The sequence below is a fragment of the Oncorhynchus nerka genome, linkage group LG1, assembly GCF_034236695.1.
Source record: "Oncorhynchus nerka isolate Pitt River linkage group LG1, Oner_Uvic_2.0, whole genome shotgun sequence".
In the NCBI taxonomy this organism is placed as follows: Eukaryota; Metazoa; Chordata; class Actinopteri; order Salmoniformes; family Salmonidae; genus Oncorhynchus; species Oncorhynchus nerka.
Genome location: NC_088396.1, coordinates 52,298,961 through 52,325,036, shown reverse-complemented (window position 1 = coordinate 52,325,036; position 26,076 = coordinate 52,298,961). Strand labels below are relative to the sequence as shown.

General features: G+C 47.9%; 1 protein-coding gene and 1 long non-coding RNA gene across 2 annotated transcripts in view; one reads left to right on the top strand and one right to left on the bottom strand.

The window, feature by feature from the left end:
• The window catches only part of LOC135573527 (uncharacterized), a 2,464-nt gene extending 1,011 nt beyond the window's left edge, over positions 1–1,453 (top strand). Inside the window, exons 1-2 of the long non-coding RNA XR_010464781.1 lie at positions 1–352; positions 396–1,453. The exon at positions 1–352 is cut by the window's left edge and continues 1,011 nt beyond it. This is a non-coding gene — a long non-coding RNA (uncharacterized LOC135573527). The remainder of the gene's footprint in view (positions 353–395) is intronic.
• A 15,043-nt stretch (positions 1,454–16,496) lies between these two features.
• LOC115131345 (indian hedgehog B protein-like) lies at positions 16,497–25,731 on the bottom strand. The gene is made up of 3 exons (XM_065019612.1): positions 24,784–25,731; positions 23,505–23,766; positions 16,497–21,094 (listed from the first exon to the last, which is right to left on the bottom strand). The coding sequence occupies exons 1-3, from the start codon at positions 25,081–25,083 to the stop codon at positions 20,394–20,396; spliced, it is 1,263 nt and encodes a 420-aa protein (XP_064875684.1). The 5' UTR covers positions 25,084–25,731; the 3' UTR covers positions 16,497–20,393.
• Positions 25,732–26,076: the final 345 nt, after the last annotated feature.

Here is a 26,076-nt window from a genome sequence, read left to right as displayed (position 1 = left end):
GTAACCAAGGTGTTGTGATGATTCCGGGTTGCCAGGTGTTGTGATGATTCCGGGTTGCCAGGTGTTGTGATGATTCCGGGTTGCCAGGTGTTGTGATGATTCAGGGTAACCAAGGTGTTGTGATGATTCCGGGTTACCAGGTGTTGTGATGATTCCGGGTTGCCAGGTGCTGTGATGATTCAGGGTAACCAAGGTGTTGTGATGATTCCGGGTTACCAAGGTGTTGTGATGATTCCGGGTTACCAAGGTGTTGTGATGATTCCGGGTTACCAGGTGTTGTGATGATACCGGGTTGCCAGGTGTTGAGATGATTCCGGGTAACCAAGGTGTTGTGATGATTCCGGGTTGCCAGGTGTTGTGATGATTCCGGGTTGCCAGGTGTTGTGATGATTCAGGTGTTGTGATGATTCAGGGTAACCAAGGTGTTGTGATGATTCCGGGTTACCAGGTGTTGTAATGATTCTTTCCTGAAGAGACTAACTAACCCTCGCCCTGTTCTATACTGTGTGTAATTGTCACCTGAACTTAACTCTACATTCCTGCATCATTTAACCCTTAAAATATTAAGGAAGCAGACTATCTGTGTAAGGACACTAAATATGGTTGTGTTTTGTTTCCTGAAGCTGTAACAATATAGATCTAAGTCCATGTACACTGATAGGGATATGCAGTTTATTTTGAGAAATGTGTGTTATGTTTTTTTTTTCTCTTGATGTTAAGTAACTCTGACCCTTCTGTGGTTGGTGAGGCTGGTAGTTTTATGGTCCAGATTATTCGTCCTTCAGAATAAAAAAACGATTCATTTTTTGTATGATCATGGAAGATAGGGAAAACTGTCAACTCGGAGATGTTAATAATATCATAGAGATATTGTCGTCTTCTCCGTATACCATGTGCCCCAGTGCAGTGTGACTTCTGTCATCTAGGTTGCTGTATGTGGGAGTGTTTGTGTACGTGCGTGAATCCGCGAATGCGTGTGTGTGTGTCCTTTTCATACAGAGAACTTTTGTCCCTCCTTTCGGCTGTACCTCTCAATTTATTTATGCGCTATTATCATTGCTTTCACTTCCTCCCGTGTGGTGATTGGATAAGACAATTTTACAGGAGCCATTCTGATTTGATTAAGGACTCAGGAGAGACCAATTCTACTAAGTCATATTTAAAGACTTTCTGGGTTTTTTTTGTGTTGCTGCTGGTGTTATTATCATCGTGTATTTATCGTGTATATTTCGTGTATTTTAACGAGCCGTGACAAACATATTAATCATATCTGTGTATGTGAGTAAATGTGTCAAGGAGCATGCCAAATGAATTCCATGTGTCGTGTATTATAGGAGCGATCCTCTTTGTAGGAACTCGTTTAAAGGGCAAGACCTTGTTCCTTCTGATTACTATTGGAGACTAGTAATAAACTAGTAATAAATTAGTAATAAACATATATTTAGAAGCTCAACTTGTCTCTTTTTTCTTTAATACTGTGTTTCCGGGTTAATTTCTTTCTTTCTTGTTCCCTCTCCTTCGTTTTCCCCTACCGTCATCAACGTTCGCTTTCAATATGTGTGTTTTTATGGTGTTTTGTGACTAGCTGGTCAGCGTGACAATTTGGCTCAAGATTTTAATATTTTAAAATGTTGTATTTAACTAGGCAAGTCAGTTAAAGAACAATTCTTATTTACACTGACGGCCTACCAGGGAACAGTGGGTTAACTGCCTTGTTCAGGGGCAGAACAACAGATGTTTACCTTGTCAGCTCGAGGATTTGATTCAGCAACCTCTTGGTTACTAGTCCAACGCTCAAACCACTAGGCTACCTGCCGCCTCTACACTCTAACCACTAGGCTACCTGCCCCCCCTACACTCTAACCACTAGGCTACCTGCCACCCCTACACTCTAACCACTAGGTTACCTGCCACCCCTACACTCTAACCACTAGGCTACCTGCCTCCCCTACACTCTAACCACTAGGCTACCTGCCCCCCCTACACTCTAACCACTACTCTACCTGCTCCCCCCTACACTCTAACCACTAGACTACCTGCCGCCCCTACACTCTAACCACTAGACTACCTGCCTCCCCTACACTCTAACCACTAGGTTACCTGCCTCCCCCTACACTCTAACCACTAGGTTACCTGCCACCCCTACACTCTAACCACTAGGTTACCTGCCACCCCTACACTCTAACCACTAGGCTACCTGCCTCCCCTACACTCTAACCACTAGGTTACCTGCCACCCCTAAACTCTAACCACTAGACTACCTGCCACCCCTACACTCTAACCACTAGGCTACCTGCCCCCCTACACACTAACCTCTAGGCTACCTGCCTCCTCTACACTCTAACCACTAGGCTACCTGCCCCCCTACACTCTAACCACTAGGCTACCTGCCCCCTACACTCTAACCACTAGTCTACCTGCCCCCCTACACTCTAACCACTAGTCTACCTGCATCCCCTACACTCTAACCACTAGGCTACCTGCCTCCCCTACACTGTAACCACTAGGCTACCTGCCGCCCCTACACTCTAACCACTAGGCTACCTGCCTCCCCTACACTCTAACCACTAGGTTACCTGCCTCCCCTACACTCTAACCACTAGGTTACCTGCCTCCCCTACACTCTAACCACTAGACTACCTGCCTCCCCTACACTCTAACCACTAGGTTACCTGCCTCCCCTACACTCTAACCACTAGGTTACCTGCCACCCCTACACTCTAACCACTAGGTTACCTGCCACCCCTACACTCTAACCACTAGGCTACCTGCCTCCCCTACACTCTAACCACTAGGTTACCTGCCACCCCTAAACTCTAACCACTAGACTACCTGCCACCCCTACACTCTAACCACTAGGCTACCTGCCCCCCCTACACTCTAACCTCTAGGCTACCTGCCTCCTCTACACTCTAACCACTAGGCTACCTGCCCCCTACACTCTAACCACTAGGCTAACTGCCGCCCTACACTCTAACCACTAGGCTACCTGCCCCCTACACTCTAACCACTAGGCTACCTGCCGCCCCTACACTCTAACCACTAGACTACTTGCCACCCCTACACTCTAACCACTAGGCTACCTGCCTCCCCTACACTCTAACCACTAGGTTACCTGCCACCCCTAAACTCTAACCACTAGACTACCTGCCACCCCTACACTCTAACCACTAGGCTACCTGCCTCCCCTACACTCTAACCACTAGGTTACGTGCCTCCCCTACACTCTAACCACTAGGCTACCTGCCCCCCCCTACACTCTAACCTCTAGGCTACCTGCCTCCTCTACACTCTAACCACTAGGCTACCTGCCCCCTACACTCTAACCACTAGGCTACCTGCCGCCCCTACACTCTAACCACTAGGCTACCTGCCCCCCTACACTCTAACCACTAGGCTACCTGCCGCCCCTACACTCTAACCACTAGACTACCTGCCGCCCTACACTCTAACCACTAGGCTATCTGCCGCCCCTACACTCTAACCACTAGGCTACCTGCCCCCCTACACTCTAACCACTAGGCTACCTGCCGCCCTACACTCTAACCACTAGGCTACCTGCCGCCCCTACACTCTAACCACTAGGCTACCTGCCCCCTCCTACACTCTAACCACTAGGTTACCTGCCTCCCCTACACTCTAACCACTAGACTACCTGCCGCCCCTACACTCTAACCACTAGACTACCTGCCTCCCCTACACTCTAACCACTAGGTTACCTGCCTCCCCTACACTCTAACCACTAGGTTACCTGACACCCCTACACTCTAACCACTAGGTTACCTGCCACCCCTACACTCTAACCACTAGGCTACCTGCCTCCCCTACACTCTAACCACTAGGTTACCTGCCACCCCTAAACTCTAACCACTAGACTACCTGCCACCCCTACACTCTAACCACTAGGCGACCTGCCCCCCCTACACTCTAACCTCTAGGCTACCTGCCTCCTCTACACTCTAACCACTAGGCTACCTGCCCCCCCCTACACTCTAACCACTAGGCTACCTGCCGCCCCTACACTCTAACCACTAGGCTACCTGCCCCCTACACTCTAACCACTAGGCTACCTGCCGCCCCTACACTCTAACCACTAGACTACCTGCCACCCCTACACTCTAACCACTAGGCTACCTGCCACCCCTAAACTCTAACCACTAGACTACCTGCCACCCCTACACTCTAACCACTAGGCTACCTGCCTCCCCTACACTCTAACCACTGGTTACGTGCCTCCCCTACACTCTAACCACTAGGCTACCTGCCCCCTACACTCTAACCTCTAGGCTACCTGCCTCCTCTACACTCTAACCACTAGGCTACCTGCCCCCTACACTCTAACCACTAGGCTACCTGCCGCCCCTACACTCTAACCACTAGGCTACCTGCCGCCCTACACTCTAACCACTAGGCTACCTGCCCCCTACACTCTAACCACTAGGCTACCTGCCGCCCCTACACTCTAACCACTAGGCTACCTGCCGCCCCTACACTCTAACCACTAGGCTACCTGCCCCCTCCTACACTCTAACCACTAGGTTACCTGCCTCCCCTACACTCTAACCACTAGACTACCTGCCCCCTACACTCTAACCACTAGGTTAGCTGCCTCCCCTACACTCTAACCACTAGGCTACCTGCCGCCCCTACACTCTAACCACTAGGTTACCTGCCTCCCCTACACTCTAACCACTAGGCTATCTGCCTCCCCTACACTCTAACCACTAGGCTACCTGCCCCCTCTACACTCTAACCACTAGACTACCTGTCCCGCCTACACTCTAACCACTAGGCTACCTGTCCCCCTACACTCTAACCACTAGGCTACCTGCCCCCTCTACACTCTAACCACTAGACTACCTGCCCCCTACACTCTAACCACTAGGCTACCTGCCGCCCTACACTCTAACCACTAGGCTACCTGCCTCCCTACACTCTAACCACTAGGCTACCTGCCCCCCATACACTCTAACCACTAGGCTACCTGCCGCCCCTATACTCTAACCACTAGGCTACCTGCCGTCCCTACACTCTAACCACTAGGCTACCTGCCGCCCCTACACTCTAACCACTAGGTTACCTGCCTCCCCTACACTCTAACCACTAGGCTATCTGCCTCCCCTACACTCTAACCACTAGGCTACCTGCCCCCTCTACACTCTAACCACTAGACTACCTGTCCCCCCTACACTCTAACCACTAGGCTACCTGTCCCCCTACACTCTAACCACTAGGCTACCTGCCGCCCCTACACTCTAACCACTAGGCTACCTGCCCCCTCTACACTCTAACCACTAGACTACCTGCCCCCCCTACACTCTAACCACTAGGCTACCTGCCGCCCCTACACTCTAACCACTAGGCTACCTGCCACCCCTACACTCTAACCACTAGGCTACCTGCCTCCCCTACACTCTAACCACTAGGCTACCTGCCCCCCATACACTCTAACCACTAGGCTACCTGCCGCCCCTATACTCTAACCACTAGGCTACCTGCCGCCCCTACACTCTAACCACTAGGCTACCTGCCTCCCCTACACTCTAACCACTAGGTTACCTGCCTCCCCTACACTCTAACCACTAGGCTACCTGCCGCCCCAACACTCTAACCACTAGGCTACCTGCCGCCCCTATACTCTAACCACTAGGCTACCTGCCTCCCCTACACTCTAACCACTAGACTACCTGCCGCCCCAACACTCTAACCACTAGGCTACCTGCCGCCCCTACACTCTAACCACTAGACTACCTGCCGCCCCAACACTCTAACCACTAGACTACCTGCCACCCCAACACTCTAACCACTAGGCTACCTGCCGCCCCTATACTCTAACCACTAGGCTACCTGCCTCCCCTACACTCTAACCACTAGACTACCTGCCGCCCCAACACTCTAACCACTAGGTTACCTGCCTCCTCTACACTCTAACCACTAGGCTACCTGCCTCCCCTACACTCTAACCACTAGGTTACCTGCCTCCCCTACACTCTAACCACTAGGCTACCTGCCGCCCCAAGACTCTAACCACTAGGCTACCTGCCTCCCCTACACTCTAACCACTAGGTTACCTGCCTCCCCTACACTCTAACCACTAGGCTACCTGCCGCCCCAACACTCTAACCACTAGGCTACCTGCCTCCCCTACACTCTAACCACTAGGTTACCTGCCTCCCCAATTTGGTTTCCAAGGTCATATAATGTTATAGCCTAATCAGGAGTTATTTGTCGAATCAGAAGCCATTATAGTGTAGTGTTAAATCACTCATTGTTTTGGTTAGTGTGTGAAGATCATGTTTAATAACAAAGGGAGACTCAAGTCATAACAAACCTGTAATGGGTCAAAGTTCACCTAGTGCAGAAAGAGGGCAGAGAATGATGTCACGTTTCAGCAGATCCACTAATGTTGTTGTGAAGGGGTTTGCAGGGGATCAGTTGAAGACTGAGAGTGTGAGGTAAGAGACAGTGAAAGAGAGTGCTGTGCCATCATCACAGCAGCAAGATTTGGGACCTGTTGCCACGAGAAAAGGGCAACCAGTGAAGAACAAACACCATTGTTATACAACTCATATTCATGCTTATTTATTTTCCCTTGTGTACTTTAACCATTTGTACATTGTTACAACACTGTATATATATATATATATATATATATATATATATATATGACATTTGTCATGTCTTTTTTGTTTTGAAACTTCTGTATGTGTAATGTTTCCTGTTAATTTGTATTGTTTATTTCACTTTTGTATATTATCTACCTCATTTACTTTGGCAATGTTAACATGTTTCCCATGCCAATAAAGCCCCTTGAATTGAATTGAGAGACGTGAGAGAGAATGAGAGAGAGAGGTGAGAGAGAATGAGAGAGAGAGGTGAGAGATGAGAGAGAGTGAGAGGGGAGAGAGAATTAGAGAGGGGTGAGAGATGAGTGAGAAGTGAGAGATGAGAGATAAGTGAGAGAGAGTGAGAGGTGAGAGAGAATGAGAGAGAGAGAGGTGAGAGATGAAAGAGTGAAGTGAGAGAGAGTGAGAGAGGTGAGAGAAAGAAATTCATGTAAAGGGTTGGACTGAAAACCTACAGGACAGTTGATCTCCAGGAAGAAGGTTGGACTGAAAACCTACAGGACAGTTGATCTCCAGGAAGAAGGTTGGACTGACAACCTACAGGACAGTAGATCTCCAGGACAGTAGATATCCAGGAAGAGGGTTGGACTGAAAACCCACAGGACAGTAGATCTCCAGGAAGAGGGTTGGACTGAAAACCTACAGGACAGTAGATCTCCAGGAAGAAGGATGGACTGAAAACCTACAGGACAGTTGATCTCCAGGAAGAAGGAAAACCCACAGGACAGTAGATCTGTCCTCAGTTACGCACTTCCGGGTTGGAGCGAGCGGTCGCATCTGCACTCGGTCCGCAGGTAGTATTACATTTCATTACATTTCATTATAGTACAACGGTTTGATTTGTCTAATCTTATCAATTTCTTCTTAGCTAGCTACACAGCCGTCTTTGTTTCATAGATAATTGCGTAATTATCGTATTTCGTCGTCCTAACGCAGTCTACACTGCCCTGCAGCTAGCCAGCTAGCTAACGTCCACCGTTAGCTAGTCCACCGTCTACCGATTAGCAGCACAACTATTACACTCAACCGAACGACTTGATTAGTGTAGTGTTAGCTAGCTACATAGTTGTCTTTGCTGTCTTCGTACCCAAGATAATTGTGTAGTTTAGAGTGTGTAGTTTTATGTCGTCCTTAACATAGGAGACTCTGCTAGCTAGCCAACAGCTAGCCAACGTCTACCGAACAGAACTTCTGCACTCAACAATCCGGTCGCATTTCGCTTCGCTCCACAGGTAGTATCACATTTTTCATTTCATTTCATTACAGTACAACGGCTTGATTTGTTTGATCGTAGCTAGCTACATAGCTAGCTACACAGCCGTCTTTGTATCAAAGATAATTGTGTAGTCTAGAGCGACTTCCTAGGTTAGTTAGCCAGCTATTGTCGTTCTTTTAACGCAACGTAACGTAATCAACACTGCTAGCTAGCCAGCTGGCCCCGAATAGCAGCACAGTAGAAACTATTACACTCAACGGAACGACTTGATTAGTGTAGTGTCAACAACGCAGCCAATGCCAACTAGCCTACTTAGTCAACAACGCAGCCTCTGCCAGCTAGCCTACTTCAGCAGTACTGTATCATTTTAATCATTTTAGTCAATAAGATTCTTGCTACGTAAGCTTAACTCTCTGAACACTCGTGACGTGTAGTCCACTTGTCATTCCAATCTCCTTTGCATTAGCGTAGCCTCTTGTGTAGCCTGTCAACTATGTGTCTGTCTATCCCTGTTCTCTCCTCTCTGCACAGACCATACAAACGCTCCACACCGCGTGGCCGCGGCCACCCTAATCTGGTGGTCCCAGCGCGCACGACCCACGTGGAGTTCCAGGTCTCCGGTAGCCTCTGGAACTGCCGATCTGCGGCCAACAAGGCAGAGTTCATCTCCGCCTATGTCTCCCTCCAGTCCCTCGACTTCTTGGCACTGACGGAAACATGGATCACCACAGACAACACTGCTACTCCTACTGCTCTCTCTTCGTCTGCCCACGTGTTCTCGCACACCCGAGAGCTTCTGGTCAGCGGGGTGGTGGCACCGGGATCCTCATCTCTCCCAAGTGGTCATTCTCTCTTTCTCCCCTTACCCATCTGTCTATCGCCTCCTTTGAATTCCATGCTGTCACAGTTACCAGCCCTTTCAAGCTTAACATCCTTATCATTTATCGCCCTCCAGGTTCCCTCGGAGAGTTCATCAATGAGCTTGATGCCTTGATAAGCTCCTTTCCTGAGGACGGCTCACCTCTCACAGTTCTGGGCGACTTTAACCTCCCCACGCCTACCTTTGACTCATTCCTCTCTGCCTCCTTCTTTCCACTCCTCTCCTCTTTTGACCTCACCCTCTCACCTTCCCCCTACTCACAAGGCAGGAAATACGCTCGACCTCATCTTTACTAGATGCTGTTCTTCCACTAACCTCGTTGCAACTCCCCTCCAAGTCTCCGACCACTACCTTGTATCCTTTTCCCTCTCGCTCTCATCCAACACTTCCCACACTGCCCCTACTCGGATGGTATCGCGCCGTCCCAACCTTCGCTCTCTCTCCCCCGCTACTCTCTCCTCTTCCATCCTATCATCTCTTCCCTCTGCTCAAACCTTCTCCAACCTATCTCCTGATTCTGCCTCCTCAACCCTCCTCTCCTCCCTTTCTGCATCCTTTGACTCTCTATGTCCCCTATCCTCCAGGCCGGCTCGGTCCTCCCCTCCCGCTCCGTGGCTCGACGACTCATTGCGAGCTCACAGAACAGGGCTCCGGGCAGCCGAGCGGAAATGGAGGAAAACTCGCCTCCCTGCGGACCTGACATCCTTTCACTCCCTCCTCTCTACATTTTCCTCTTCTCTCTCTGCTGCTAAAGCCACTTTCTACCACTCTAAATTCCAAGCATCTGCCTCTAACCCTAGGAAGCTCTTTGCAACCTTCTCCTCCCTCCTGAATCCTCCTCCCCCTCCCCCTCCTCCCTCTCTGCAGATGACTTCGTCAACCATTTTGAAAAGAAGGTCGACGACATCCGATCCTCGTTTGCTAAGTCAAACGACACCGCTGGTTCTGCTCACACTGCCCTACCCTGTGCTCTGACCTCTTTCTCCCCTCTCTCTCCAGATGAAATCTCGCGTCTTGTGACGGCCGGCCGCCCTACAACCTGCCCGCTTGACCCTATCCCCTCCTCTCTTCTCCAGACCATTTCCGGAGACCTCCTCCCTTACCTCACCTCGCTCATCAACTCATCCCTGACCGCTGGCTACGTCCCTTCCGTCTTCAAGAGAGCGAGAGTTGCACCCCTTCTGAAAAAACCTACACTCGATCCCTCCGATGTCAACAACTACAGACCAGTATCCCTTCTTTCTTTTCTCTCCAAAACTCTTGAACGTGCCGTCCTTGGCCAGCTCTCCCGCTATCTCTCTCAGAATGACCTTCTTGATCCAAATCAGTCAGGTTTCAAGACTAGTCATTCAACTGAGACTGCTCTTCTCTGTATCACGGAGGCGCTCCGCACTGCTAAAGCTAACTCTCTCTCCTCTGCTCTCATCCTTCTAGACCTATCGGCTGCCTTCGATACTGTGAACCATCAGATCCTCCTCTCCACCCTCTCCGAGTTGGGCATCTCCGGCGCGGCCCACGCTTGGATTGCGTCCTACCTGACAGGTCGCTCCTACCAGGTGGCGTGGCGAGAATCCGTCTCCACACCACGTGCTCTCACCACTGGTGTCCCCCAGGGCTCTGTTCTAGGCCCTCTCCTATTCTCGCTATACACCAAGTCACTTGGCTCTGTCATAACCTCACATGGTCTCTCCTATCATTGCTATGCAGACGACACACAATTAATCTTCTCCTTTCCCCCTTCTGATGACCAGGTGGCGAATCGCATCTCTGCATGTCTGGCAGACATATCCGTGTGGATGACGGATCACCACCTCAAGCTGAACCTCGGCAAGACGGAACTGCTCTTCCTCCCGGGGAAGGACTGCCCGTTCCATGATCTCGCCATCACGGTTGACAACTCCATTGTGTCCTCCTCCCAGAGCGCTAAGAACCTTGGCGTGATCCTGGACAACACCCTGTCGTTCTCAACTAACATCAAGGCGGTGGCCCGTTCCTGTAGGTTCATGCTCTACAACATCCGCAGAGTACGACCCTGCCTCACACAGGAAGCGGCGCAGGTCCTAATCCAGGCACTTGTCATCTCCCGTCTGGATTACTGCAACTCGCTGTTGGCTGGGCTCCCTGCCTGTGCCATTAAACCCCTACAACTCATCCAGAACGCCGCAGCCCGTCTGGTGTTCAACCTTCCCAAGTTCTCTCACGTCACCCCGCTCCTCCGCTCCCTCCACTGGCTTCCAGTTGAAGCTCGCATCCGCTACAAGACCATGGTGCTTGCCTACGGAGCTGTGAGGGGAACGGCACCTCAGTACCTCCAGGCTCTGATCAGGCCCTACACCCAAACAAGGGCACTGCGTTCATCCACCTCTGGCCTGCTCGCCTCCCTACCACTGAGGAAGTACAGTTCCCGCTCAGCCCAGTCAAAACTGTTCGCTGCTCTGGCCCCCCAATGGTGGAACAAACTCCCTCACGACGCCAGGACAGCGGAGTCAATCACCACCTTCCGGAGACACCTGAAACCCCACCTCTTTAAGGAATACCTAGGATAGGATAAAGTAATCCCTCTCACCCCCCCTCCCCCTGAAAAGATTTAGATGCACTACTGTTCCACTGGAGGTCATAAGGTGAATGCACCAATTTGTAAGTCGCTCTGGATAAGAGCGTCTGCTAAATGACTTAAATGTAATGTAAAAATGAGAGGGTTGGACTGAAAACCCACAGGACAGTAGATCTCCAGGAAGAGGGTTGGACTGAAAACCTACAGGACAGTAGATCTCCAGGAAGAAGGATGGACTGAAAACCTACAGGACAGTAGATCTCCAGGAAGTAGAAGTTATCAGTCCAACCCTCTTCCTGGAGATCTACTGTCCTGTAGGTTTTCAAATTTTTATGAAACCCTTTTTAAAACTCGGTACATCATCTCTCACTCACACCTGTCTATAATGATCAAACCCAAGCGTTGAACAGATGGGACCAGCCTCAGCCTCCTCCTGGTCCATCTCTGAAGATTCTGTTCCCTGCTGAAGTCCTCACTGCCCAGATTGGTGAGTTAGTCTCTCGGCTCCATCAATCTGACAACCTACCATGTACCTCAGGCTAAATTCTCACTCAGGTTGTACAACTCATTTGACGAATAAACAAACTTTTTTTTTTTTTTTTTTTTTTGCAGACAAACTCATCAATAATGTCACAACTGTCGAATGCAGTGGTAAACCAGTTGTGCTAGACCCTTTTTTACAAACTGAAAGCCGTGGTATATCAGATCGTATTTACCAACAGGTTTGACAAAACATATAGTTTTACTGCTCCAGTTACAGTTTATAATAGCAATAAGGCTCTTCGGGGGTTTGTGATATATGTCCAGGCACTCCACGTTGCGTCAGGCTTAAGAACAGCCCTTAGCCGTGGTATATTGGCCATATATCACACATCCTCGGGTCTTATTGCTTAAGTATCTCATTGTGGTTAATGGAGCGATTTACTTTATGTCCTGCAGTGAGTGAACCAGCCTGCAGGGGGCACTGTGGGGAGAGTGAGGGAGTGATCCTACATAGAGCCAACTCAGTCAGAGAGGTGCTGTACTCTGGTTCTATAGTGCTGCTGTCCATGGTGCTGAACCCAAAGACCAGACCACCTCCTCTTCTCTCACTCCCCTGTTACCGAACACAGCTTTCACATTTTTTCGGCCCAGGTGACAGGCCCAGGTGACAGGCCCAGGTGACAGGCCCAGGTGACAGGCCAAGGTGACAGGCCCAGGTGACAGGCCCAGGTGACAGGCACAGGTGACAGGCCCAGATGACAGGCCAAGGTGACAGGCCCAGGTGACAGGCCAAGGTGACAGGCCAAGGCCGATAGGGGTCTAGTTCCTGAGGTTCAAGGACAAAGTAGCTGTTCTGGAAAAAGCCAAGAGCTTGTGCATTTGGAAAGTATTCAGACTCCTTGACTTTTTTCCACATTTTGTTACGTAACAACCTTATTTTGAAATGTATTAAATCGTTTTATTCTCTCCATCAATCTACACACATTACCCCATAATGACAAAGCAGAAACAGGTTTCTTGAAATGTTTGCAAATGTATTATAAATTTAAAACAGAAATATCACATTTACATAAGTATTCAGACCCTTTAATCAGTGCTTTGTTGAAGCACCTTTGGTCCGGTGTGACAGAGGGCCTGGTCCGGCTGATTCTGGGTGTGACAGAGGGCCTGGTCCGGCTGGTTCTGGGTGTGACAGGACTGAGTGGATGAGACACTGGGGTCCGCTGGTCATGTGCCCCGCTAGTCCGTCTACTAGATTTCTACAACTCTGTTCAGACCACTGGGCCATCGCTGCACTATACATACAAACAGCGTGTCTGTCTGTCAGTCCGTCCGTCTGTCTGTCCTCTATTTGCCACTTTTTGTGTCGTCTAAATATCCAAACTGTATTAGGACTGATAGTCCCTGTTATTACAATTAGAACTAACGTTGTTGTCATGTTTCTCTGTGTAGGACACAGTCTTCCTGTCCCAGCATCTAAGCTCACACATGCTCCCAGCATGCCTCAGGCTCCCCCAGCTAAATGTTTGCAGGATGCTCTCTGTGAGTCTCTCTCCTCTGAGTCTCTGCTCAGTCAGTCAGTGAGTGAGTGAGTGAGTGAGTGAGTGAGAGAGAGAGAGAGAGAGAGAGAGACAGAGAGTGAGAGAGAGAGAGAGACAGAGACAGAGAGTGAGAGAGAGAGAGAGAGAGAGAGAGAGAGAGAGACAGAGACAGAGAGAGACAGAGACAGAGAGTGAGAGAGAGAGACAGAGACAGAGAGTGAGAGAGAGAGAGACAGAGAGAGAGAGAGAGAGAGAGACAGAGAGAGACAGAGACAGAGAGAGAGAGACAGAGACAGAGAGTGAGAGAGAGAGAGAGACAGAGACAGAGAGTGAGAGAGAGAGAGAGACAGAGAGAGAGAGAGAGAGACAGAGAGTGAGAGAGAGAGAGAGAGAGAGAGAGGGACAGAGAGAGAGAGAGAGACAGAGAGAGAGAGGATCCTTCTGACAAACACTATCAACTCTTAAGAAACATCTCTAGTCAGCAAAATTGTTAACCTTTATTTGTGTGCAAGTGCTGTTGCCTTTTCCTGTACGACCAGCAACACTTCCTTTTCCTGTACGACCAGCAACACTTCCTTTTCCTGTACGACCAGCAACACGTCCTTTTCCTGTACGACCAGCAACACTTCCTTTTCCTGTACGACCAACAACACTTCCTTTTCCTGTACGACCAGCAACACTTCCTTTTCCTGTACGACCAGCAACACGTCCTTTTCCTGTACGACCAGCAACACTTCCTTTTCCTGTACGACCAACAACACTTCCTTTTCCTGTACGACCAGCAACACTTCCTTTTCCTGTACGACCAGCAACACTTCCTTTTCCTGTACCTTCCCCATCGGACCTAACATCCTTCACTGTCCCGTAGCTCAGCACCCCCCAACCCCTCTCTCTGACAGGTCAGTAGTGTTAGCTTAGTCTACTTAGTCTGTTGTGGTTAACAAAGATTCTACAGTTAATTAAGCAAATAACTGGTGGAAGACATGACACTTCCCAGTTCATTAAGTCTCTGTTTATTTCATCAGTCAAATATATATATATTTTTTTGGGGGGGGTCTATGTTAATGTCATGTTATGTCATGTTATGTGATTCACTTTAGGATCTTTCCATATGTACTGTGTGAAACAGAGATGTGGCTCGCTCTACTGTCAGTTCGAGGCATAATACTAGCGGTTAAGAGCATTGAAACCCAATCCAACTAAGTGAAAAATCTGCCGATGTGCCCTTGAGCAAGGCACTAAACTCTAAGGGCTCCTGTAAGCCGCTCTGGATAAGTGTATCTGCTAAATGAAAAATGTAAATGTGTTTGAGTGCTGATTTTTACACTCTGCATTTAGTGTCTATGTTTTGACTCTTTCCCCTGCTCCTCTCTCTCCTCCTAGCCTGAGTCCAGGCAGACAGTGCAACTGGCAGCCATTTTGGGGCTGGTCCTTAAGAATGTTTCCCGTCGACTGACGACTCTTTCTCAATTCGTCTTTCTTCGATTCCTTACATCCTCCCTCACCTTTATGGAAAATCCTAAATTCCTGCGCTATAACCTTGTCCTCTAATGCGTTTTGAGAAGGAGGCAAGAAGAGAGGGAATGACACATAAAGGAAAGATGAACTGATAAAGGATTCTATACCAGGCGCTGTTCTCGGTGTAACCTACACAATCGCCGTGGAAACGGGTGTGAAGTACTTCCAGTTCACGCACTGTAGTAACATCTTCAACACTGGTTCAGTAATGCAGCCCAGATTTATGGATCATCATTTATTAATCGGATCATTTTGTGCTGTTTAGTCAATTCGACTTTAGACCAGGCTATTCTTTCAGTGAAATTAGCCTGGGAGCCCAGCTGTTTCTGCTCTCTTGCCAACTACCTATGTTATTGTCGGGCCAGAAAAATACAAATGACAAGTGATGGATTTGGCAAGATGGCACAAACAGATCTAGGACCAGTCTACAGATCTAGGACCAGTATACAGATCTAGGACCAGTCTACAGATCTAGGACCTGTCTACAGATCTAGGACCACTCTACAGATCTCTGACCAGTCTACAGATCTAGGACCAGCCTACAGATCTAGGACCAGTATACAGATCTAGGACCAGTCTACAGATCTAGGACCAGTCTACAGATCTAGAACCTGTCTACAGATCTAGGACCAGTCTACAGATCTAGGACCTGTCTACAGATCTAGGACCTGTCTACAGATCTAGGACCACTCTACAGATCTCTGACCAGTCTACAGATCTAGGACCAGCCTACAGATCTAGGACCAGTATACAGATCTAGGACCAGTCTACAGATCTAGGACCAGTCTACAGATCTAGAACCTGTCTACAGATCTAGGACCAGTCTACAGATCTAGGACCTGTCTACAGATCTAGGACCAATCTACAGATCTAGGACCACTCCTACAGATCTAGGACCACTCTACAGATCTAGGACCAGTCTACAGATCTAGGACCTGTCTACAGATCTAGGACCTGTCTACAGATCTAGGACCAGTCTACAGATCTAGGACCTGTCTACAGATCTAGGACCTGTCTACAGATCTAGGACCAGTCTACAGATCTCTGACCAGTCTACAGATCTAGGACCAGTCTACTATGATATTACACAGCCAGGCAAAAAAAGAGCAACGTGGCTAAATTAGTGTCTTGCCCATTTCCTAATTGTGTGTGTGTATATTTGTGTGTATACCTGTGTAGGTATAGTCGGTGTTGAGGTCTTTCTCAACACTGAGAGAGAGAGAGAGAGAGAGAGAGAGAGAGAGAGAGAGAGAGAGAGAGAGAGAGAGAGAGAGAGAGAGAGAGAGAGAGAGAGAGAGATTGAGAGAACATCAGTCAACATTGAACCAGGAAGTGGAGTGAAGGTTTATGAGTCCCCTTACTTCCTGAGAAGACTGTTGCACTTAGCTGTGTTCAGAATGCCACCCCCCATAGGATCACAGATGTCGGAGATAGACTGTATATCTGTTCTGAATAATATATAGTATTGATGGCACCTGTAAGGTCAAGTACTGGAGGCATTAGGCATTGCATGGGTATTAGTTGTCTTTTCTATGACAGTGTGATTTGCATTGGTATTTGAGAATTGGCTCATGTTGTTTGTGTTATCGAATTATGATTTCTCAAGAGTCTCATGAAAAAAATACTAAGTAGTAAAGAATTGTAAAAAAATGTTTAAAAAACATACATTTCAGTCATTTTAAAAATAGATCTTTAAATAGTTTTTTTCACAACATAATAATATACATCTGACATAGTTCAGCACAAAATAACATAATGCCTCAGATTTCATGAAGATAATATTCATGAAGACATAAAGACGAAGACACGAAGATATGAACAAATGAAGATATGACTACAGAATAATAATAACCTGGACAGATTGATAGACGTTGACAGGATCATATTACACACATGTATCAGACAAGTTGACGACACTTTTACAATAAACCCCACTGTACAGATCATGTAGTAGGCCAGGTGAAGATGACCTCTGAACCCTTTCATCTGCTACACCAACACCAGACTCCTTGTTCTGAAGACTCTTCAATTCACCCTTCTCTCTATCTCCTCATTATCTAACCTGAGTGTGTTTGAGTGTTTACCTCGTGTGTGTGTGTGTGTGTGTGGTGTGTGTACACATTCCAGTGTTGAGTGTCAAGGACTCGTGGTCCTGAAAACAGGAAGGCATATGATGGGGAAGGCCTAAATAAATAGGCACAGAGGTCTTGCCTTTATGTTGCTCCCTGCAATGTAATGCAGAAGTTTCTCAAAAGTATCTTTGGGTGTAAAGCAGATGAACTCTGTTCTCAGAATTCTGTGCAGCAATTCTCAAAATGTTGTATAATTTTGCTTCCAGAAACTGTAGAAAATGTTTGAAACTCTAAAAAGGTGATATCTGTTTCCATTGACTCATACTTCCTTACCTTCACCTTACCGGTCTGCAAGTTGCAGACGACTCTCATTGCCTTTATATTTCTTCTCAACGGGAGAATGGCACTGGGATAGCGATCATTTTTACGGCCTTCTGACCAATAACAACTTGCTGTTGTTGTTTTTCTTGTTTTTTTTTGTACAAAAAATGTTTCTATCATCGTTTCCTAAGACTAAAAAATTTAAATAAAAAGCTTCTGGACATCAGAACAACGATCACTAAACCTCGATTTGGATGAAGACTTTTACTTCTATAACTTGGGGGCCGAGAAGGACCTACTGCTCACCCGGGACCAGGCCCTAGTCCCAGACACTCGGAAGAACAAAAAGACGACGATATTGAACCCTGATGAAACTACGGAGGAAAATAATCTGCTTCTTCCCTCTGTTGTATTGGCGGATTACCGGAGACCAAACTGGACGAGCTTCGTTCGAGACTATCCTATCAAAACGGGAAATTAATAACTGTAATATCCTATACTTCACGGAGTCGTGGCATCTCGTAAACTCAAGAGTGGGGGTGGGGGCGGGGCGGGGGTGTCTCTGTTAAGAACAGCTGGTGCGCAATATCTAATATGAAGGAAGTCTTGAGGTTCTGCTCGAATTAGTTACAATATCTCATGATAAGCTGTAGAACATAAGATTTACCAACGCAGTTTTCAGCTATGAGCTGCCCAGTGACACGAGCCTACCAGACGAGATAAATGCCTTCTATGGCAAGCAACACTGAACCATGCGTGAGAGCAGCATCTGTTCCAGATGACTGTGTGATCACGCTCTCCATAACAGATCTTTAAACAGGTTAACATTCACAAGACCGCAGGGGGGCCAGACAGATTATCAGGACGCATACACAGAGCAGGCACTGACCAGCTAGCAAGTGTCTTCACTGACATTTTTAACCTGTCCCTGACATAGTCCCTGTACCCAAGAGCACCAAGGTAGCCAGCCTAAATGATTATCACCCCATAGCACTCAAATCTATAGCCATTAAATGCTTTGAAATGCTGGCCATGACTCACATCAACACAATACCATCATCTCAGACACCCTGGACCCACTCCAATTTGCATACCGCCCCAATAGATCCACAGATGATAAAATCTCCAATGCACTCCAAACTGCCCTTTCCCACTTGAACAAAAGGAATCCTATTTGAGAATGCTGTTCACTGTCTACAGAATGCTGTTCATTGACTACAGTTCAGCTCAGCAACACCATAGTGCCCTTGAAGCTCATCACTATGTTGGATATGGTATATGGTGGACTATGGTCCCTTGGACTTAACACGTCCCTCTGCAACTGGATCCTGGACTTCCTGACGGGCAACAACACATCCACCACGCTGACCCTCAGCCCAGGAGCCCCTCAGGGGTGCATGCTTACTCCCCTCCTGTACTCCTTCTTCACCCACAACTGTGTGGCCGTGCACGACTTCAACACCACAATAACGTTTTCTGACATCACAATGGTGGTAGGGCCTGATCACCGATGATGATGAGACAGCCTACAGGGAGGACGTCAGACTCCTGGCGTGTGGTTCCAGGACAACAAACTCTCCTTCAACGACAGTAAGACAAAGGAGCTGATCATGGGCAACAGGAAATGGAGGGCCGAGCACACAGCCATTCACACCGACGGGACTGTAGTGGAGACGGTCGAGAGCTTCAAGTTCCTTGGTGTCCAGATCACGAAGGATCTATCGTGGTCCACACTCACCAACACAGTCGTGAAGAGGGAACGACAACACCTCTTCCCCCTCAGGAGGCTGAAAAGATTTGGCGTTGGCCCTCAGGTCCTCAAAACGTTCTACAGCTGCACCATTGAGAGCATCTTGACTGGCTGCTTCACCGCCTAGTATGGAAACTGCTCGGCATCCGACCTCAAGGTGCTACAGAGGGTAGTGCGTACGGCCCAGTACATCACTGGGGCCGAACTTCAGGACCTCTGTTCCAGTCTGTGTCAAAATTGTCAAAGACTCCAGCCACCCAAGCCACAGACTGCTTTCTCTGCTACCTCACGGCAAGTGGTACCGATGCACCAAGTCTGGAGTCAAGAGGACCCAGAAGAGCATCTACCCCCAAACCATAAGACTTCTAAACAAGGTAGCCTAGCGGTTAGAGTGTTGGGCCAGTAAGCCAAAGGTTGCTAGTTTGAATCCCTGAGCCGGCTAAGTAAAAAAATCTTCCGATGTGCCCTTCAGCAAGTCACTTAGTCGCGCTGGATAAGAGACTGTCTATATAAAAAGGTAAACAAATGGCTACCGGACTACCTGCATGGACGCTGTTTTTCACTGACTCTATGCACACATGCTGGATTTGACCACACATACACTACATACACCCACACACTCACTCACTACATGACAAAAAGTATGTGAACACCTGCTCATGGTCATTAATATGGAGTTGGTTTCCCCTTTGCTGCTATAACAGCCTCCACTCTTCTGGGAAGGCTTTCCACTAGATGATGTAACATTGCTGTTGGTTCCATTTAGACACAAGAGCATTAGTGAGGTCAGGCACTGATGTTGGGCGATTAGGCCTGGCTCGCAGTCGACGTTCCAATTCATCCAAAAGGTGTTCGATGGGGTTGAGGTCAGGGCTCTGTGTATGCCAGTCAAGTTCTTCCACACCGATCTCGACAAACCATTTCTGTATGGACCTAGCTTTGTGCACGGGGGCATTGTGCGAGCTTGTGTGTCCTACCACTTCGCGGCTGAGCTGTTGTGGCTCCTAGACATTTCCACTTCTAGCAGGGCAGAATTTTGACTAACTGACATGTTGGAAAGGTGGCATCCTATGACGATGCCACGTTGAAAGTCACTGAACTCTTCAGTAAGGCTATTCTACTGCCAATGTTTGTCTATGGAGATTGCATGGCTGTGTGCTTGATTTTCTATACACCTGGCAGCAACGGGTGGCTGAAAAAGCCGAATCCACTAATTTTAAGTGTTGTCCACATACTTTTGTATATATCGTTTTTATAGCCATGTCACTTTTACTCTTTATTTTTATTTGTTATTCATGGTTGGAAATGGACCAGTAAGTTAGCTTTTCACTGTTAGACCTGTTTTCTACGAAGCAACCTGACAAAATAACATTAGATTTGATTGGACAATTTACTTGCGACCTCCCGTGTCTTTTTTTTTCTCTCTCTCTCTTTATCTCTCTGAGTCGTGCATGACCATCCCACAGGGGTGGAAATGTCCAGGGTCCAATAGGAACGTTCCTATCCAATGCAGGACTTGTGAGTACCAGTGTAGTCCGTCTCCTAGAGAGGCACCAGTCCATCTGGTCCAGCTGTACAGCAGGCGGAGTGGGCCAAATGCCCAGTGGGCTAGATGGTGCTGGTCCATAGCAGCGTAGCACGAGGCTAGAACGCCGTCCACAACCAGTGAACCGTGGCGTGTCAGAGGGGCGAAGGCCCCGGTGTCCATCTGGATGTGGACCCAAATGACCTGGGAGAGGATTCCCTGTAGTCCCTGGTTTCTCCCTGCGGTCAGCACACACTGTCCTGGCCGTACGTCGCTGGCGTACATAGTCCGCATGACAGCACCCGATTCGCCCACTGAACAGTTACCCTCGGTCACGAACACAAGATGAGCCGCGGTGAGGGTCAGGTTCGCTCCCATCTCTGTTCCCAACACGTAGAACTGTTTTCTGGCTGCAGGCTCGTGGTCCAGGAAGGTGAAGAACTCACTGTAGACGAGGTCTCCTCCGATCCTGCTGCCGTCAGCCCCCGAGGAGGCCAGGACCCGGTCACCTGGCTGGAGGTCCTGAACAGCCCTGCTGCTCCCGTCATCCAGAGTGACCAGAGAACGACCAGGGAAACAGCCCCCGGTCTTAGCTGCTACTGAGTGCTCTGAGAAAGAGGGAAAGGAGTGAGGGGGACAGGGTGGAGAGAGAGAGAGAGAGAGAGAGAGAGAGAGAGAGAGAGAGAGAGAGAGAGAGAGAGAGAGAGAGAGAGAGACTTATTGAAGGGCTCTGTTAAGAACTGTAGACTGACACAATAACTGATATGAAAATGGTTATGTCAATAGATTGGTTGTCTGATCTGCTGCACACGCAGCCCAATTCTAAATCACTAATTAGTCTTTTGACCAATCAGATCAGAAAAAAAAAGATCTGATGTGATTGGTCAAAAGTGTTAAAAATGCAGATGTTTTGTTATGGATACCTAGTTTTAAAAAAATCTGCCATTTCAGCCCAACATGTTTATTCCATGAGATTTTACATGATTAACATTTTAAGGAAACAACAGGACCTTCCATTGAAATTCCCATTAGAGCTTTTGAAGCCCTATGTCAATACACAGGCAAACAAGCACATTGCACATAGTTACAAGCAAGCACACACGCATGTGTACACACACACACACACACACACACACACACACACACACACACACACACACACACACACACACACACACACACACACACACACACACACACACACACACACACACACACACACACACACACACACACACACACACACACACACACACACACACACACACACACACACACACACACACACACACACACACACACACACACTTTATTTAAACATATAAACATGTATTCCATTGAAACATTGGCAGTCCGTGGTTTTACACGTAAACATTTCAAAAAGCCATTCTACACACTAACTACCAATCTGTCCTTTTCAACTCAACTTTGCTCATGATTCAGAAGAGATCTATTACGAGCTAATGAGTAACCCGATGATTCAATCTCCACTGAAATGAGTTGAGGTCAGAAGTCTCAGTGTGAGACAGGTAAAGATCACATTCCTAGTGACACCCTATATTCTCTACATTTTGGCCCAGGTCAGAATTGGGCTGCCTGTCTAAACGTAGCCTAAACCACTGTAAGTCTCAAGTATTCCAGTGGGTCCCAAAAACAAATATTTGTGAAGGGTAAGTACCAGGTGATAAGATTAGATCTGAGAAGGGAGACCAGGAAGACTAACGTAAACAACCGGACAGGGGGACAAAAGGAGAAAGTAGATCAGTTAACCAGCTCTTAGAGTGGGGTCTCTCTCCTTCCAGCGCCAACTCTACTCTTAACTTTTAAAAATCATAATATTTTAACTAAGCAAGTCAGTTAAGAACAAATTCTTGTTTACAATGACGGCCTACCGCGGCCAAACCCTCCCCTAACTCGGCCAAACCCTCCCCTAACTCGGTCAAACCCTCCCCCAAACTCGGACGACGCTGTACCAACTGGATGGAACCAGGGTCTGTAGTGACACCTCTAGCACTGAGATGCAGTGCCTTGGACCACTGTGATACAGTCTGGGATGGAACCAGGGTCTGTAGTGACACCTCTAGCACTGAGATGCAGTGCCTTGGACCACCGCGCCACTCCATCTAAGGCACTGCATCCTGTCAACACACAGTCATGTGTGCATGCAGATAGGTATTAACGGGGCCTGACTCTTGTTGACCCTGTGTTACACTTCCATCCATTTAGACAGAAATAATTAGAGAACACACACCTCAGTTATCACCACCAGATAATGTAGTATACAGTGAGGCCCTACCAAAGTCTAGATAATGTAGTCTACAGTGAGGCCCTACCAAAGTCTAGATAATGTAATCTACAGTGAGGCCCTACCAAAGTCTAGATAATGTAGTCTACAGTGAGGCCCTACCAAAGTCTAGATAATGTAGTCTACAGTGAGGCCCTACCAAAGTCTAGATAATGTAGTCTACAGTGAGGCCCTACCAAAGTCTAGATAATGTAGTCTACAGTGAGGCCCTACCAAAGTCTAGATAATGTAGTCTACAGTGAGGCCCTACCAAAGTCTAGATAATGTAGTCTACAGTGAGGCCCTACCCACGTCCAGATAATAAAGACTACAGCAAGGCACGACCCACGTCCAGAACCCAGAAAGCTCTTCCTCTAATTGACTCCCTGCAGACAGTTGTCTTGACAGACTGCCGGTAATGAGCTGTCTCACCTCAGGTCTAGCACCTCACCCCACCTGACCCCTCGTCTAGCACCTCACCTGAGTTGGCTAATAACAACTGACAGCACTCAGACCAAAGGGACAACTGGGTAGCTTTAACAAATCAATAGGGGTTAACTTGATCACCGTAGAAAGCAGCACTCTAGTCTCTTTCTGACATACAATTGTGAAACTCTCTCTAAGCTCACCAGTGAGACTGCAGTTGCAGCACTGCATGTTGCCAGTTGGTACTTTTATACAGGTTGGTAATAATATGTTTTTTTTGTTGCTCCGTCTGAGTCCCATCCCCATACCTGACTTGACACTGCAGTGCACGTGTGCCTTCGATTCATAGTAGACCCAGTCGAAGCCAGCCTCCACAGCCAGGCGAGCCAGCATGGAGTACTTGTTCCTGTCCCGGTCTGAGGTGGTGATGTCCACCGCTCTTCCCTCATAATGGAGGGAGTCCTCTGAGTGGTGCCCGTCTTCGTCCCATCCCTCTGTCACTCTCAGCTTCACCCCAGGCCACATGTTCATCACAGAGATGGCCAAGGAGTTCAGCTTGTCTTTACAACGCTGGGGGGGAGAGAGGAGACACAATAAGAAACTGGTTTGAGTGAGACACTAGGCTGTTAAGAGTTGTGAGATTATCACAGGAAAACAACTAGTTTAGACATACAGGCTATAGTTTACAATGGGATTAATGTGATCTACACTCATAAATGCTGTTGACAGTTTGTCACAGAGGGTCAAAGTGAACTAGCCTACAACCGATGCCATAGACATGTATAGACATGTTTTGTCTTTGGCTAAATATTGACCATGTTCAAAACGGTCTAAAGGAAGATGGTTTGCTTAGTTTTTTTTACATCCTAATAAAATTGATTGATGTACTGACATGTTATTTATTCAACCCTGATGTTAGAAGAGATCAGAGAGATTTCAGCAAATAAATCGTTAGCTATTCCAACATGTTCCATGCGTAATTGCACGTGCGTAAATTCCACTACTCAAAACATGTAGAAAATACGTGGACATTTGTGATTAAAATGTTGGCGACCCTATATACCCTAACTACTATTCTTGTCCATCGAGGGTTATTTATATATATATTTTTAAATAGATGTATATTTTTTTATGAACAATAGAATTCAACCGGCGACCCTAAACATTTATCAACTAAATAACTCGCGCTCTTACATGTTTTGGTGATGTCTACATGCATGCGTAGCTTAATTTATCTCTGAAACCGGAGACAGAGTTAGCACATCGAAACATGTAAAAGCAGTTTACAGTGTTTCAATACAACCTAAATGTGTAGCGGGTAGCCTACATTTAAAGACTATGTGCCTATGGCATAATTGACGTGTAATTTTGAACTGTCAACAGAAATCCGTTGAACCGAAACAGAGATGAAAGCGCTGAGAATCAATAATGTTTAAAGTAATGGTTTAAATTTTTAACAAAGTGCAAATAGAAGCTCTCAAATGAACGATGAACGACAGGTCCAGTAATACGTTCTGGTCGCCACAGCTGTCAAAGTGAGACAAAAGCCACCAGATGACGTTTTAAAACCCGATGCCTGCTTCTCACCTGGGTCATAAGTCGATCGGCAGCCGTATTCTCCTCATCTTTAAATATGATATCAGGGTTATAGTTGGGAGTGAGTTCTTTGAACCGTTCTGAGTTTCTCGTTATTTTGCCCTCGTGTTTGCCACTGGCGCCCAGTGTTTTCTCGGCAACGTTTGGGCTGAACTGCTTATAAGCGAGGGGTGTGAGCTTCTTTGGCAGACGTCTCTTGCCGTATCCCCTCCCCGGCCCACAGCCTTCGGTTACAGGTGCGAGAAACAGGGCGCAGCCGATGAAGAGCCCTACAAGCACGGAGAGACGCATCCCAGCCAGACCGGCAGGGCCGGCCACTCCGAAGCGGAGTGGTAAGGTGGCACAGGTCGCGGAGGTGTCTCAAGCTACCCCCTCCCCTGGATGCTCCGTGTTCCCCCCACAGGGTAAGGAATGGAGGTTAGGGGACAGGATATTTCAATATTATATAAGCCTTATCCACGCCATCCTCGGTGCGCACAGCAACTGTCCGTAAAAGCCCCCAAAAACAGTCATTTAGCCGAATGTTTTGTTTTATGGAACCGGTAGCAGGGGTAAAAGTTCAATGTCTCCGGGGTCCAAGTCCGGTGTTGTCCAAACGTCGCCGCTTAACTGTATCTTGTTCTTTCTCGTCGTCGGGAGCCAACAGATATAGGAATGGAGTTGAAAAGGCTGCTCATTTAAACAAACAGGTTCAAAGTAGATCTTCTGTAGTGAACAGTGGTCGCAGATTGTCTTCTTGGTGCTGTGGTTTTGCCACTGAGGTGCTGTCAATGTCAAACGAGGAGGAACACTACTGGTTCTGGCGTTTCTCCTTCTTGTCCCGTTTTTTTGTCTCTGCCGCTTTGCCTTTCCAGTTGAATTGGGAATTCGAGGCATCAGTTGCCACTCGAGACCGCACCCTGCCAGGCCTGCCCTTCTATCCCTCTCTGCCACTCCGCCCATCGGGTCACTGTGGGTGCCACTGCCCTGTCCTCTACCCACCGCTACGGGCTCTGCCCCTTAGCCTGCCACCTCAGAAGGCCCGTCAGGCGTTAACTTGCCTCACTCTGACTGCTCTGCTGCAGTGGAGGAGTAAGGAGCCACTAGCCTCTCCACTTATCCTAAACGTATCACTTTCTTTATCAGCTCAGGACTTATGTTGACACTGTATTAACAATGCATACAGCCTTGGGCTATAGTATGTTACAGCGTTAGCACGATAATGATGAGCGGAGCACCTAACTTCATGGTCTATTATTAGGCTGGTCAAGGTAGTCTACTTCTTTGCTATCAGTTAGAAAATGC